General features: G+C 38.8%; 2 protein-coding genes across 3 annotated transcripts in view; one reads left to right on the forward strand and one right to left on the reverse strand.

The window, feature by feature from the left end:
* ndufa8 (NADH:ubiquinone oxidoreductase subunit A8) lies at positions 1–7879 on the reverse strand. The gene is made up of 4 exons (XM_003444331.4): positions 7662–7879; positions 5397–5560; positions 1427–1592; positions 1–472 (listed from the first exon to the last, which is right to left on the reverse strand). The coding sequence occupies exons 1-4, from the start codon at positions 7710–7712 to the stop codon at positions 335–337; spliced, it is 519 nt and encodes a 172-aa protein (XP_003444379.1). The 5' UTR covers positions 7713–7879; the 3' UTR covers positions 1–334.
* A 134-nt stretch (positions 7880–8013) lies between these two features.
* morn5 (MORN repeat containing 5) overlaps positions 8014–14429 on the forward strand; it is a 38360-nt gene continuing 31944 nt past the window's right edge. For both annotated transcript variants that reach the window (XM_025908647.1, XM_003444391.5), the window contains exons 1-4: positions 8014–8208; positions 8331–8478; positions 11345–11456; positions 11768–11899. In XM_025908647.1, the coding sequence (XP_025764432.1) occupies positions 8162–8208; positions 8331–8478; positions 11345–11456; positions 11768–11899 (439 nt within the window). In that variant the 5' untranslated portion in view covers positions 8014–8161. The remainder of the gene's footprint in view (positions 8209–8330; positions 8479–11344; positions 11457–11767; positions 11900–14429) is intronic.

The raw sequence follows: 14429 nt of genomic DNA on the forward strand, positions 1-14429 counted from the left end.
TTTATAATTTATTTCTTTATTTTCGGACAACAATAATAACAGTATGTTGCTTTTGTTCACTTTTTTACATTTACAGAGGTGGTCTGAAAGCTGTATGGACTCATGGACTTTGTTCCTTAATCAAACTATTGGACAATGTTTGAAGTACAGCTGCAAAAAAAAATGACTGTTCAGGCATGAACCCTGTCCAAATCCAGCATCCTTAATGCTCGTGTTTGCAGCTGAGAAATTCAAACCCTAGAACTATCTTAGAAGTATCAACAGTCACAAGAAGCCTAGCTGTTTTTGGACAGAGCCCATGGCTTTGGAGGGTGACTGATTTTCCAGAGCTGCCTCACCAGTTCCAGAAAAATAACCTGCTGCCATGTTTGGCAGGCTCCAGTTTGCCCTCGATGGTTTGGTTGGGCTCTGGACGAGGTCTAGAGTGGTAGGGGTTCTCTGGCAGGGGCCGCGAGGTCGCCACTTTGGTGACCTAAGAAAGAAAAGCAACACACAAACCATAAGTTCTCAGACATACACAGTATAAACACACTGAAGAATCACTCAAATATTAATTGACACACTGATGTCAAACATGGCAGTTATTATGAAACAATATAGCACATGCCCTGTGCCAATCTCTGACAAGAGATTATGCTTTAACTGCATAATAGGTCCATGCTAAAATGAAACCATACAAGTTGTCAACAGCTGAAGCCCTGAACATTTCCTTAGCCTTTCACTGAGCATCTCATCCTTTGTCATGATTTATATCCCTGCACGTCTTTGTTTCCCCCCAAATCGCCCAGACTTTCCCCCGTTTTGTCCCACCTTCACACCGTTTGCCTCCTAACCTTTCTTACAAAAAGCAGTTTGCTAATTTAAGTTCTCCAAAATGAGTAACAAAAATGGAATCTGTTTTAAATATATAAGCAGCCAGAAACTCAGTCCAGATGCACATTAAACCAGAACATTTTTCACAGTTTTACAAAGTCACATTTTTGTTCTTTTCTTTGCCTGTTCACATGTTTGAGTCAGTGCACAATATCTCTGTCTAACAAATGAAAGACAGCCAGAAAGTTGATTACAACCATTCAAACGCTCCCAGGTTTTTTTTTTGGTTTTTTTTTGCAGAAGTTCTTTTAAAAGACTACATAAATAAATGTCTAATAATCTATTGTTGGCATCGCTTTTTGGCTCCGTTTTGATTGCTGATACCTAAATTAGTGATTGCCAGTGTTATACAAGCCCCTTAAAAATGTCGGTTTTATGGAAAGAGGAAAAAAAACAAAGCAGCATAAAACTATTTGCCTGCTCAGAACTGTAGCTGAATGAGACTGCATAAGATGCAATCATACATACCCCACAATCAACATGAATAGAGCCCATCAACTGAGCTACAGTACTCACATTGCAAATGCACAAGTTAATCCCTCACCAGTCTCACCTTAGACAGATCTCCCAAGTCAGGTCTCTCCCATCCCAGTTTCTCAAGGACGCAGCTGTCGAAAGCGTGCTGCTGTTTACGGCAGTGACGGAGTTCTGCCAAGTTTGAGTAATCCAGGCAGGTCCAGTACTCCGTGAAGGACTCGGCACAATTCCCCTTGATTTGCCTAAAAGGCGCAGTGCAGACAGACAGACATCATAACATGCAGGAGTAGGATTAATCCTCATACAGACTGAATCTGCAATGCATGAAGTGGAAATCTTTCTCTTAAAATATAATGAATTTTTATCCATCATCCATTATTTAAACATTAAAACCACAGAGATGAATTTCATAATATTGACCGTATTTTTTAAATGCGATGTTCTCTGGGAAATGATCCCAGCATTCATGTGACTAGCACTTTGACGGACACCACCCATGCACCACACCCACTGCTAACACCTCCACCCTCCAAAAAGTGAAAGCACTCCCCAACAGCAGTGGCCTCCACCCTGTGGGCAATGTGCCATGTCAGAGTGCAAAAACTGCTCACAAATGATTCGATAAGCACAAAAAGCCTAAGCCACTGGCCTGACCTCCAGAGTTCCTAGATCCCAATCTGGGAAGTTTGGAGGAAGCAAACTAAGTCAGATGCACAGAGGCTCCTCTCCACATCCTACAGGACCCAAAAGGATTTACTGCCAACCTACAGGACACCATCCAGAGATCCCATCAATACAGCAACGGCTGAGAGTTGTTTTGGTGGGGGATGAGGGGTACCTACACAATATTAGGCAGGTAATTTTGATGTTTCGATGCCTAGTTGTACGATACTGGTGCTGACAATAGTGGGATTTTCAAAAGAATGCATATTATAGAAGTCAATGATTTGAGAGTTTAATGGACAGAGCTGCTCAAATTCAAGAAACCAAATGTATTTAGGAACTTATATCAGCGTATGGTTACTCTGCTTGTGAGCGGTCACTTGTTGATTGAATCTGATTGCTATGGGCTGGTTTTCTATAACAAGAACACCTAAAGGTGGCTGGCAGTTGCCAGAAACACCAGAGAATCAAAACAGGCCCCTGGTGCAATTACAACTTTTCTCAAATCTATCTTCATTATCATAATTGCAGGTTTTTCTCTCACAAAAGCACCTCAGTTACTGCACAGGCGTCACAACATAACCAAAGCTCAGAATAAAACTTTTCAGTAAACACAGACACTCCACTTAAAAGTGAAAAAGGCCAGACCACAAAGTTTTATGGACACAATACGCTTCATGGGTAATTTTCTTATTCATGTTCTAAATCGGCCACTTTTTTTACTAAAGAGGGAGAAAATTACTGGAGTGTTTTCTACATCACACTTAATGAGCTCAAGTTGATAATTTATTCTTATGTTTTTGGAGAATTTAGAGAAGAGGCTGAGTAACCCAGAGAACAGAGAAACAAAAATCTGGAACTGATTTTTATAAAGTCAAAATCAATATATTGATCAATAAGTAAAGAGAACATGATAAATAAAAAGCTTTGCAGAAATAAATAGTGACTCAACAGGACGATACAAATGATGCAAAAGGGCAAGTGGCTGTGTGATAATCACAAATTACACAATGGAAAATAACTCTTCAACGTATCCGGCAACAACCCTAAAGTTGAAGAAACTGACATTTTGATAAAATATCTATTGAGACTCGTACTGATCTCATTAAAAATGTCACTGCACAAATCAACCAGCAAAATACAAAAAGATGTACCCTTAAAGGTTTCTTCCCATAACTTACTGCACAGGCTGAGCACTCATCTTCCCCCATCTTACATTAGGATGTACTTTGGATAATTGTCATACTGAACCACCGACCTTCTGATCAGTAAATGACCTGCTCTAGTTCCTGAACCTGGGTGATGTCATGATCGAGATGCTGAATCACCCAGTTATGTTTCACATACATTAAATTAGCATTTCATATTAGCCACTGCAAACATTTCAGGCAAAACCGATTTGACAACAGCAACGCACACAGTCTCAAACCAAATGGTAGCATGGATTTCAGGATGACATACTTTGGATTTTGTCATTAAAATCTTTTTAATTAATTAATTTATTTAACAGATCTCATGCTGCACTTTTAGCTGCTTTAATACACTGGCAGCATTTCCTCCCTTTGTCTGGAAAACACAAAAACATTGTTTGCATATTGATTTTTGTAAACCACTTATCGTCCCCTGGTCCTTGGATAAGATCCATATAAATTTTTATGTGAAATAAAAAATGTCATATCACAATATCATTGCTATAGCAACGCCATGAATTTATGTTCCCTAGTGCACAACAACAGGATCAGCCCGGCCGTGTCCGAAAGCCAAGCATCAGCCTCCCATGATGATTTAATACCTAAAAGGCAGCTACCTCAACAAACTCCAACAGTTCTTTCCTGTTCCTGCCAAAGGTGGAAACTAACACGTTTCGCCAATTGAGGCAGAAGCACATTGTCAAGTACAACCGTGCTATGAAGGAGGAGATACAAGCAGCTGATGAGGTGCAACTTAAATGCAAACAAATGACTCCACCGAGTGTCGCTGGAACACTCACTAGTTACACTCCATATGGCAGGAAGAGCAAACAGAGGCTGGAGATTACTGATGTGGTTACATGATGGAAAAACAAGCAGATGGCTAAAAGCTCGATCCAAAGTTCAGAAATTCAAGTTGAAAATATGTTTTTGGTATAGTTTTACTGTGTGACACTGTTGTGCAACTCCTGAAGAGTTACAGAGTTCAAGTTACTTTAGTTATTGTTAAAGTGTTAAACTGTATTTTTATGCTTAAAGTATGCAGGGAAAAAAAAGATTACGGATGACTTGTGTGGTGTCACTCTTATTGCTTTATAACAGTGATGCTGCTGATTGATTCTGCTGATAATTAGGAAGTGTGTCATCAATGACAGTAGCACTGACAGTTCATTGGAAAAGAAGACCAGGAAGAAGCCAGAAAAGGGACATGATTTACCTATAAATTCTCAGCATCAATAAAATGTTCATTATTTTTCCCCACCAAAAAATAATTTCTGTAAATTTTTTAGAAATATCATGATATAAATTTGAGGCTATATCAGCCATCACTAACACTGCAAACTCTCACCAGTGGTGCTTTGAGTCATTAGGTGAGAGGCACCATGCATTCAAATTCAACATGGAATACCCCATATAAGCATCAGCCCCTTTTTTGCACCAGGATCAGCTTCTCTGTCTACTTCACTACTAGCCCTAGGGCTAGAAAGGGAAACCTGATTATCACCACCTTTTTCTTCCCTTGCACTACTTTTAAGTCACATATTCAACTTTACCAGAAAGTTTACTCCGTTATGTTAATAATTTATTTTAACCAAAAGTCAAAAGATTGAAAAGCTTATTAGCAGTAGAAGATACAGAATATGAAACTTCCCAACTCTGCAGTCTTCTGTAAGCTCAACAACTTTGAACTCTGAAGGAACAACTGTCCAAGAGCAGCATTTGAAACCTCAGAACACATTCTCTTACCCACATGCCCATCACCAAGAAATGCAAAAGTATCTGACCACAAACTTCTTCTGACCAGAGTTTCACATGGACTCCCACAGTCTGCACTTTCAGCTGGCTCCAAAGTCAAGCCACATTTTCAATCACTCTCTGACCACAAGCACACTGTTCACTTTTGCAGATGACAACAACGCAGCAGCCCTCAGCTCTAAAAATATAATTACTCTGCCTAATCACCAAAGTATCGCCTTTCTGTCAAATATCATGACAACGTCAAGCCAAGGCATAAGGAAAAATGTTATTCTTGCAGAAATGACAAAGCTCATCCTTTCACCATTCAGACTGCTCAGACAATACATCTAAGGCCTCATCAATCCGGTCCTGTTTATATATAGTCTCCTGCTTTCAGTGTTCACTTTCAGATATTGTATCCATTCACACCAGAACTATATGGCACCAAACTACTACCTGAAGAAGTTGAGTGCACACTCATTGACTTTTCTCCCTTCCTCTAGGCACTTCCGGGGATCCTTCTCCTCCCAGCGGCAGAGCATGAACTCTTTGTTGGGTTTGTCACATTGGGAGCCATAATGGTGGGCAGCAGCCTTCAGTACCGAAGAGGACACTTTTATCTGCACAGATAGCAACACATGGAAGACAATTAGAATGAAAAAGGAACATAATTACCAGAGACACTAACAAATAACAATTACGCAATTGGTGTTTTCATGAGACACACTTTAGTTCACTTCAATTTTATGTATATAGCACCAATTCAACAACAGTGTATTTTAAGGTAGCACTTAGTACTAGTTTTATTTTGGTATATCAACATGAAACATAAGACAGACCACAGTGAAGCCAAAGTTTATTTGCAATGTCTCTCTCTAGATGGGCTGTGTTTAAAAAAACAAACAAAAACCTGGATGCAGTGCCCAGTAGCAACTGTAAATCAACCTTGTATTGATCAGTTAATAAAGAAAAAACAGCATGATATGACATAAAGAAAGAGCTGTGTTGCTACTTTGTATTCCCATTACAACCATGCCTTGTAGTGATCACTACTAATGTGATTTAATTTATAGCTGCTATATGCATTATTATCTCATGAAGAGCAGGCACGCTCAACATGTTAGAGTTTCTGCTGTGAAAACATGTCCTTGAGCGTCTGAACTGTTGACTGTTTATTTTTGTCCAATAAGAAACACAAACTATACAATAAATAAATGCATTATGAAGCAAAACTCTACACAGAAGTACAAATTCTAACATGAGAATGACCATCTTAGCCCACAAATTCTGGCTTTTTTAAAATCTGAATATTTTACTAGGACTGCCCCCGTGGTAAAATTGAAGCATGGTCAGTGTTATCATAAAACTTTAGCTATAGCCAACGCATGCATCTACTTGTTTTGCATTTCCATTTTATCAAAGGAAAACACTTGCATATTTATTATTTATTTATTAACTTTTTTAATCTCCACGTCACCCTCCATTTGTAAACATTTAGCCAGCACAAAATTAATGTGAGAAAAAAAAAAACAGACATCAACCACTGTTTGCCATTGATGTCATTTGACACATTATGAAATGTAATGATTGGTTTATTTTTGAAAAATGATGCAAATAATGTTTAAGGTGAAATCAATTGTTCACAAATGAAACAGGAGTGTAAATATTATTCACGAGATTTTCAGGATTTAAATATACAAAAAGCTAAAGTAAAAGAAAAAAATGAGATTAAATAATAATATCTCTGTTGCTGGTGTTGAATTATGTAGTAACAATGACATTAAAAATTATTTACATTTAAATTATTTATATTATCTACAACAATATTTCTGAGGGCTACATAAGTTAATGATATAGTTGTTGTTTTCTTTGTGTCTTCTCTTTTGGGGGGTAAGGCAGCTTTAACAATACGAATGCAGGTCAGACATACAAGCATTGCTTCTGTCTGACCCTGTTCAGCCACTACTTGTTATACAAGTGAATTTTACTATCTGTATCAAATATTAATATCAAAATCTTTCAACAAGGTCAACATGTTGGTGCATTTCTACAACATATAAATATATGTATATACACTATATTCTGCTCTTCATGTTCTCTTTAAAATATCTGCAGGGGTCTTGCCATGTATTTAACAAAATTCTTACTGTACTTAAAGAAAGTTTGTCTCACAAGCTGAAAGAGTATGCTTCAGCAAAAGCTTGATAAAGTGCCCGATGTTAGGACAGATCTCATTTATTGGTGCAGGCTCGTTTATTTTATCATCGGTGCTATTATTGTTGGACAGGCACAGGCTGCTGCTGCTGACAGCTATCACCTGACTTCCAAGGACAAGTTCAATGTGTCAAATACCACTGCTACAACAAACTGGTCTGAGAACCGAATGGAATCGTAAGCTCTTTTCACCCTGACAGGTATAACCACGAGTGCAAATGTACATTCTGAATGCACATTTGCTAAACTTAAAAGACTCAAGAAGTTAACGCCATATATTGTTGTTAAAAATAGTTATCATAAAGGCGCCGAAATATTTACCGCCTTCCTGTGATATAGTAAATATTCACTCACATATGTATAGCATTCATCAATATAATTTAACTATCTTAGCAAGTAAAGTCTACAGCTTTTCAAATGAACCGTACAGCAGCTAGCCCTTCAGCTAGCTACTTAGCTGGCTTGTCCCGTCTTCTTCATTCATGCTAAACAATAATGGCCGCTCACCTCGTCCACCTTCAGCTCCTGCAGGGTGGGGACGTCCAGCTTTGTGGGCATGACTGTGTAGCTGTGCAGTTAAAGAAATCAAGAAGCTCAAATACCGCTGGTGAAAAACATTCAAGGTCCTCGTCAGACTCTAGTGCGAGCGACGAGGCCGTAAAGAAGGTCAGTTAACTTCCCCTGCTACTGTCAGCTAGTGGCCGCGCTCTGATGACGCAATTCACAGAGCGACGCGGAGGCGCATGCGCACTGAAAAAAGACATTTTCAAAAAAATAAAATTGGATTGACCCTTTATTATATTTTATTTAAAAAAGAATAAATCCAACAAACTATGAAAAATGTTTTCTTAAGATGAGTAGAAACCATTAACTTGTCGAACAGTCGTATTGTTGCGTCATTGCCATGGTAACAGTATACCACTTCACTGCAGTTTTCAGTTTTTAGAGTTTTTAGATCGACTTTGTGTGCTTTTTTCACCCTACGTAGAAAGCAGGACATTGTGTTAATGGAGCACATCGGAAGCAGTTACAATGGGGCAACAAAATTTGGCAGGTAGTTTGTCCGTAGTTGTGAAAAAGACCCACAGACACAGTGTTTGCATGTGTGCGTGTGTTTGTGTGTGCTCGAATGCTCAAACACAGTTCATAAAACAGTGTGTTTTTTCTCTGCTTCAGGATGGAAGGTGAAGGAGAGTACACCTTCCCTACAAGTACAAGATATGTGGGAGAGATGAAAGATGGAATGTTCCATGGCAAAGGAGTACTGTACTTTCCAAATGGAAGTAAATATGAGAGCACCTGGGAAAACGGCATAGCCAAACAGGTGAACAGTTTTGTATGCGTCTCCATCCCTTCATGTCAGACTGTTTGCAGCCACATGCATGACTGTGTGTGTTTCACATTGGTTATAGCTGATATTATCTGATATTACATCTGGTCCCTTTTAGCAATCACTCACAGTTATTATCGTAGTAATTAGGCTTGCCTTTTTTTCCGGTAGGATCTTTAGCCTCTCCTGCTCTGAAGTAAACTTTCATGGACCTCACCGCGATAGCAATCACTACAATTATTATCATCACTGCTGTTGCGGTTCATTTGAAATGATAGTAGCTCTTAACCATGACAAACCTTGGCCCAGACAACCCAGCACCTGCTTTTAGTGCCAGTGAAAGACCTGCAACTTACCTACATGCAGCGTTACGACCCATACATATGCCGTATAGTTGACAGCATTAATCAAAGCTGCTGTTCCTGGATCCCTATCGGCTCACTGACATGAGATAATGGTGCACTTCAGTGGAGCAGATTTATTGGTTACACACCTAGTGCTGGTTTCAGAGATGTACTCTGAATATGACTTAGATAGACTAAATGTCAAGGTCTTAGCTTTTTGTTGTTTTGGGGATTTTGAATTCCTTGTGAATATATTTGAGCTTGTTAGTTTGGGCTTCTGTGGAGCTTTATTGTTATTTCAGGTGTTTCCCGTTATGATCTCTGTGTTTGTTGGATTTCTGGGTTCCTGTTTTGATTTCCTTATTGTAGTAGATTGCAAGCTTTATCTTAGGTGACATTCCTGTTTGACCTTACAGTTATCCTTGTGTTACAAGTAACACGTTACTTGTATCCGATTACTTTTTTCAAGTAATGAGTAAAGTAAGGGATTACTATTGCAATACAGTAATTAGATTACTGTTACTTTCCCGTAAGCAGGCTACGTTACTGCGTTACTAAACCGTGATTTTGTTTGTGAGAGTTTCTCATGACAATGTCTTAGGAGCATGCGACATCTGTGGCAGAAAAAGACGTGTGTAGATCAACAATGGATAGTATGGAGTGCAGGAGAGAGTACGACCATGCAGCATTAAAGCTTGGAAGTACTTACATTACTTCAAGTTTTATTCCTTTAAAAGTGACAAAAACATAAACTCCACTGTAAACTCTGCATGTGAGGAAAACTTCTTTCTACAGCAAAAAATTAAACTTCAAATCTGAGCAATTATCTAGGATGCTGCCATGAATGTGAAATTCACAGAGAAAGCCCCGGATCCCCCCACTGACATGACAGCTGCGGCACCTGGCAAACCTCTGACAGCCCCATTTCTGCTAAAAAAGTGAAAATAGATTTAAGAACGACAGCTGAATCTTTGATTTTATTTATTTTTTGCTGTGTTTTACTTGCATCTATTTGAAAGAGTGAGTGTAAACACAAAAAATTATTTTATATGCTGGAATATGCAGAAAATAGGTTTAAATGTTAAACAAATTTCTTCAAAGTCAAAGACTGTTGCATATAATTTATTTTTTGCAAGATGCGATGTGCATAAAGTTAAAAGGTTAAAACTAATAAAACAAATTTTAAAAAGAGACTTTTTCATTTGATTACATTTCTATTGCTTTATTACGTATTCAGGTTGTGTATCATGTTTTTAAAAAGTAACTAAGTAATAAAGTAACTAATTACTTTTGAAAATAAGTCATCAGTAAAGTAACGGGATTATTTTCTTGCTGAAGTAATCAGTAATTAGTAACTAATTACTGTTTTCAAGTAACTTGACCAACACTGCTTATGAATGGCTTAAAATATTTTTTCGAGTGGCTCAAAAAGCTTCAATCGAGTCATGTAGAACGTAAACAACTAAATAAATAACTATACATAATAAACGCCAGGGAAGTCTGTTTATGTTATGTGTGTCTGAAAGGAAAAAAATATCCGCTGATATGTTGCAATATCAGATTTGTAAATCACCAAATATCAGTATTAATATTGGTCTTAAAAATATCACTATAACAGTTGAACTCTAGTTAAACTCTAATTAAAACTATCCAGAGTATCTAACTCTCCTTATGCGCTGAAAGAAAATGTGTGTATTTTTTGGAAGATTTCGACAGTTATAAGGATATTTTTATTGGGAAAAATTAGGAAAGCATGGAACAACAAATGAAAAAAAATATATAGCTAAAAAATGACTGGAAAGTGTAATGCTGTAAAAAACAAACAAAAAAACAAACAAAAAAAACAGGCGGCCGTCTGCCGCCATCTGCTGTGACTGGTTGGGGGGGGATTGAGGGAGAAAAGAGGCAGAAAAGAGGAGCATACAGAGCAACAAAGCACAAACAACAAACAGTGCCTTTCTTGCATCATCCCTTGAGGATAAATAAAGTTCACCCAAAATACCAAAAGGCATATTTTTCCACTTTCTCCTTGAGATATGTATCTGTGCAGACAGCTTTGGTTTTATCTGCTGAGGTTTGGAGATATTCATCACTGAGAGCTCTGCGTCAATCGAAAGACAATGGAGGGAAATTTAAATTCTTCTGGGTTCTCAGAGAACTCAAAACTGACATTTGAAAACCGCAGCTTCAACTCATCTTTCCAGAAACCAGGCCTGGGGTATGCAGAATAACCCAGACCCAGACCTTACATACAGCAAAGTTTGCCGGAATATTCCCTACGATAACTGTCATCAGTGAGATCTGTGCATTATCTTGGGTTTTTCAGTGATTTGAGAAGCACCCGTTACATTTCTTTCACTAACAGTGCACTGGGATTGTGGAGGATACAGATATTACAGCTTCCTGGCAATGAAAACCCTCACTTTCTATTTGTAAGATATCACTGGTTGGTGGTTTTTATTAAGCAGACTTAATTATAAGGATACTTCACAGGTCTGTGTGTGCTTCCACACCAGGGGACATTTACCTTTGCAGATGGACTGCAGTACCAGGAGAAGGACTGGAACTACTGCGATGGCTATGACAGGCGCTTCTACACTGAGAGGTGCAATGGCCTCAGACCTGCAGGTTGGATCTTATTTTCTAGACCACTCCTAAACAAACACACAAGGAATGATGAGCATATAGTGTACAAGCCAAGTCTCTGTATTGTTTGGCTGAAAGCTTCCTCTCAGTGCTGGATAATTTGTAAACTGTGAGTTTTATCTGAACAGCTGTTTCTATTTCGGTGCCTGTTTTACCTAGCAAAGTTATGCAGGCAGTTCTGTCATCCTGCTTCATGAGCCAGAGTCTGTGTTCATCACTGGCCTAACAAATAGATGGTTTTACCTCTAAGTCATTCCTCAGTCAAATCATAATAATTCCATCTATTCATACAGGAAAATCTCAGATAACAGATTTACATCCTCCACGAGCCATTCCTGATGGATGTTATGACTGTGGAGATGGTTTTTATAACCCCAGCACCAGAGTAGTCACAGCCTACACCGGCAGGTTTCTCAGGAGCGCAGGTGAGAACGAACTGTTAGAGTAAAGCTCGCTAACCATTAGGAGAGGTGTGTTCATTCATATTAATTCTTTGTTATATACTAGTGGATACTTTGTAGCTTGTACCCCTAATCCACACAAGAAGCAGAATTATCTGTATTTTCACACCAAAATCCTCCTCTTTCAGTGCTTACGGTGCTGCGGTTTTGTGCATATTTTTCCACTTGTTTTGTTGCCAAACTGGCCCTGTCCACTATTGAGCAATATCCAGGCACCGTGGCCTGTTGCGCCAAGGTAAATTAGAAAGATTAAAGTCAAGCGCAAACACAAAATTTCCATTTCAAATTATGTACACAAAGTGTTACGTCCAGTAAAGCACCTGTCAGTGATGGATTGCTTTATGTTAAAATATATTTATTCAGTGACCTAATAAAGTATGTCCATTTGTTTCTACTACTGACCATAACTAGAAACAATATTAATTCCAGTAATCATGTAATTAATTTAACCTCAGCTTCAAATTTGCAGCATCTGTATGTACAAATATAAGTTTTGCACCTATGTTTAAACTCATGCTTGGATCATAGAAGAAAGCAAGTATTTACTCACGAGATGGTTCTGTGTGCATTTGTGAACACTGTTTTTTTGACTGAGAACACGCGTCGCTGAATTCAAACAGGAGGGAATCAAGTCAAAAACAAGGCTGAGAGGTTAAATGATTGATTGATTGATTTGGCGTGAGGTGCACAGGTGAGGAGTCTCTGGTGATCAGGTTTTACTGTAACGTAATATTTAAGAGGCTACTGATGGAATGAGCTGTGCACAAATATTCCCTGATGGAGGGAGCGGTGGAGCAGGGCTGAAGAGTGATGCTAAAGAATCTGGACGGATGTGATGAACTTAGTTGGAAGGACAACAACCGTGAACACTGGCGGTGATGTAAAGCGTGAGGCGAGGAAAAGGGTTGCACTAATGGGATGCTGAAATGACCGCTGACAGGAGCAGAAGACTGCTGCAAGACTATCGCGGTGCTACCCCAGGTGGGAGGTGGGCAATTGTGTGAAAAATATCATGTGACACCAGCTGAATTTCACAAACAAGACTTTTCTGATACTATTGCACAAGCTTGATTGATTAAAAAAAGTAAAAAGTAGGGTATGGGGTGTAGGTGAACTTTTTTAGCTTTTGAAGTGGGCCGCTCTAGAAGACGTTTGAGAGCTGCTGATGTAAATGGAAGGAGAAATGGCCCCGGTGTACCCATGTGAGACATGGTGAGAGAGAGAATGTAAACTGTTTAAGCATTAGTCTTTCTGATTGAACTTTTGCTAAGCTTCATTAAACTCTATTGAAGCTACTTTCAAACAGTTCCTCTTTCAGAGTTTTATACGTTCTCTTCTGTGCATCTGCCTGCACAGTATGTCCATCAGCGAGATTACACAAATATTTCAGGCAAGCAAGACATGGTGGAAAGGTGGATCTGATCAAAGGAAAAATCCACCAGTGACTCACTTTAAAAACGTGAGTTATGGCATCGGCATCGGTGAAGGATTTGCTTTACTAGAGCTCTTCTAGGACCCTTTTTCTTTCATCATATTTAATAACTACAACTCTCAAAGTATACAGTGTGGCCATATGGAAAGGTCTTGATAAGACTGAACCCATGGAGTGACATTAATGGATTATCCTTGCATTATCTGATGGCAGATCACTGTTGCATTTCATCTGATAGGCAAGTCTCTATAGGCTACAGCATTTTCTTTTTTTCCTCTTTTGTTATTTGTCAAAAGTGGAAAATTGAAGACACATTTTTCCACTGAACGAGTGCCCAGACTGGAAGTCTTGATTCAAAGTGAACGCAGTCTGTCGGGTGTTCCAAATTGTGACATCCTCTCTTTGTCGTGTCTCCCTGCCATGATTTTTCATCACTAGAAAATGTAAGACGTATAGTCAGTGTCATGTTTCCAGGGCTGACAACATCAAGCTGTCGTCAGGTGGCTTCCCAGTCGATCCAACAATCTGATCTGGATAAATATCTCAGCTCCCACATAGATAACTGTGCACCTTTATTCAGGCCTTAGTAGGCTTTATCCTATTGGAATCACAAACTTTTTTCAGAGCTGCTATCAAGCCTGTAGGGTTTGCAGTCCGTTCTCTGAACATGTGCTCTGCAATGTCTTGACAAACTCCTGCAAAACTCTTGTAACACTGGTTTTAATTGCCGAAAGCCTACAAGTCAGTGTTTTCTGGCATTCTTTCATTGTTAAATAAGACAGAGTCCAGCTTCAATGTCTGGCTTCTTATCTAACCATTTTCAAATCTGCTTTATTTTGTGTTTGAATCCGATTGACTGTTTTTCCTCTTTAGAAATCACAAACAAGTCTTAAGAAATGATTCCTGGCACAAGTTACGAGGTGACTCACGAGCTCCCTGAGGTATTAATGTATTTCGGGGCAGGATATTTGTATTTAGATGAGCTACTTGCAACACAATGCAGATTAGTTCCACCGGTACACAAACCTCATTTACATATGTGTAGAGAGAGAATGAAACAGA

This window comes from Oreochromis niloticus, linkage group LG7, assembly GCF_001858045.2.
Source record: "Oreochromis niloticus isolate F11D_XX linkage group LG7, O_niloticus_UMD_NMBU, whole genome shotgun sequence".
Taxonomy (NCBI): Eukaryota; Metazoa; Chordata; class Actinopteri; order Cichliformes; family Cichlidae; genus Oreochromis; species Oreochromis niloticus.

What these genes read in the sequence shown, in the direction of transcription:
- ndufa8 (XM_003444331.4), bottom strand. Translation starts at nt 7,712, where the DNA reads ATGCCCACAAAGCTGGACGTCCCCACCCTGCAGGAGCTGAAGGTGGAC. An exon ending in AGGAGCTGAAGGTGGACGAG is followed by an intron (nt 5,561 to 7,661) that starts GTGAGCGGCCAT and finishes CTATCTGTGCAG; the next exon opens with ATAAAAGTGTCCTCTTCGGT. An exon ending in TGTGCACTCAACTTCTTCAG is followed by an intron (nt 1,593 to 5,396) that starts GTAGTAGTTTGG and finishes TGCGCCTTTTAG; the next exon opens with GCAAATCAAGGGGAATTGTG.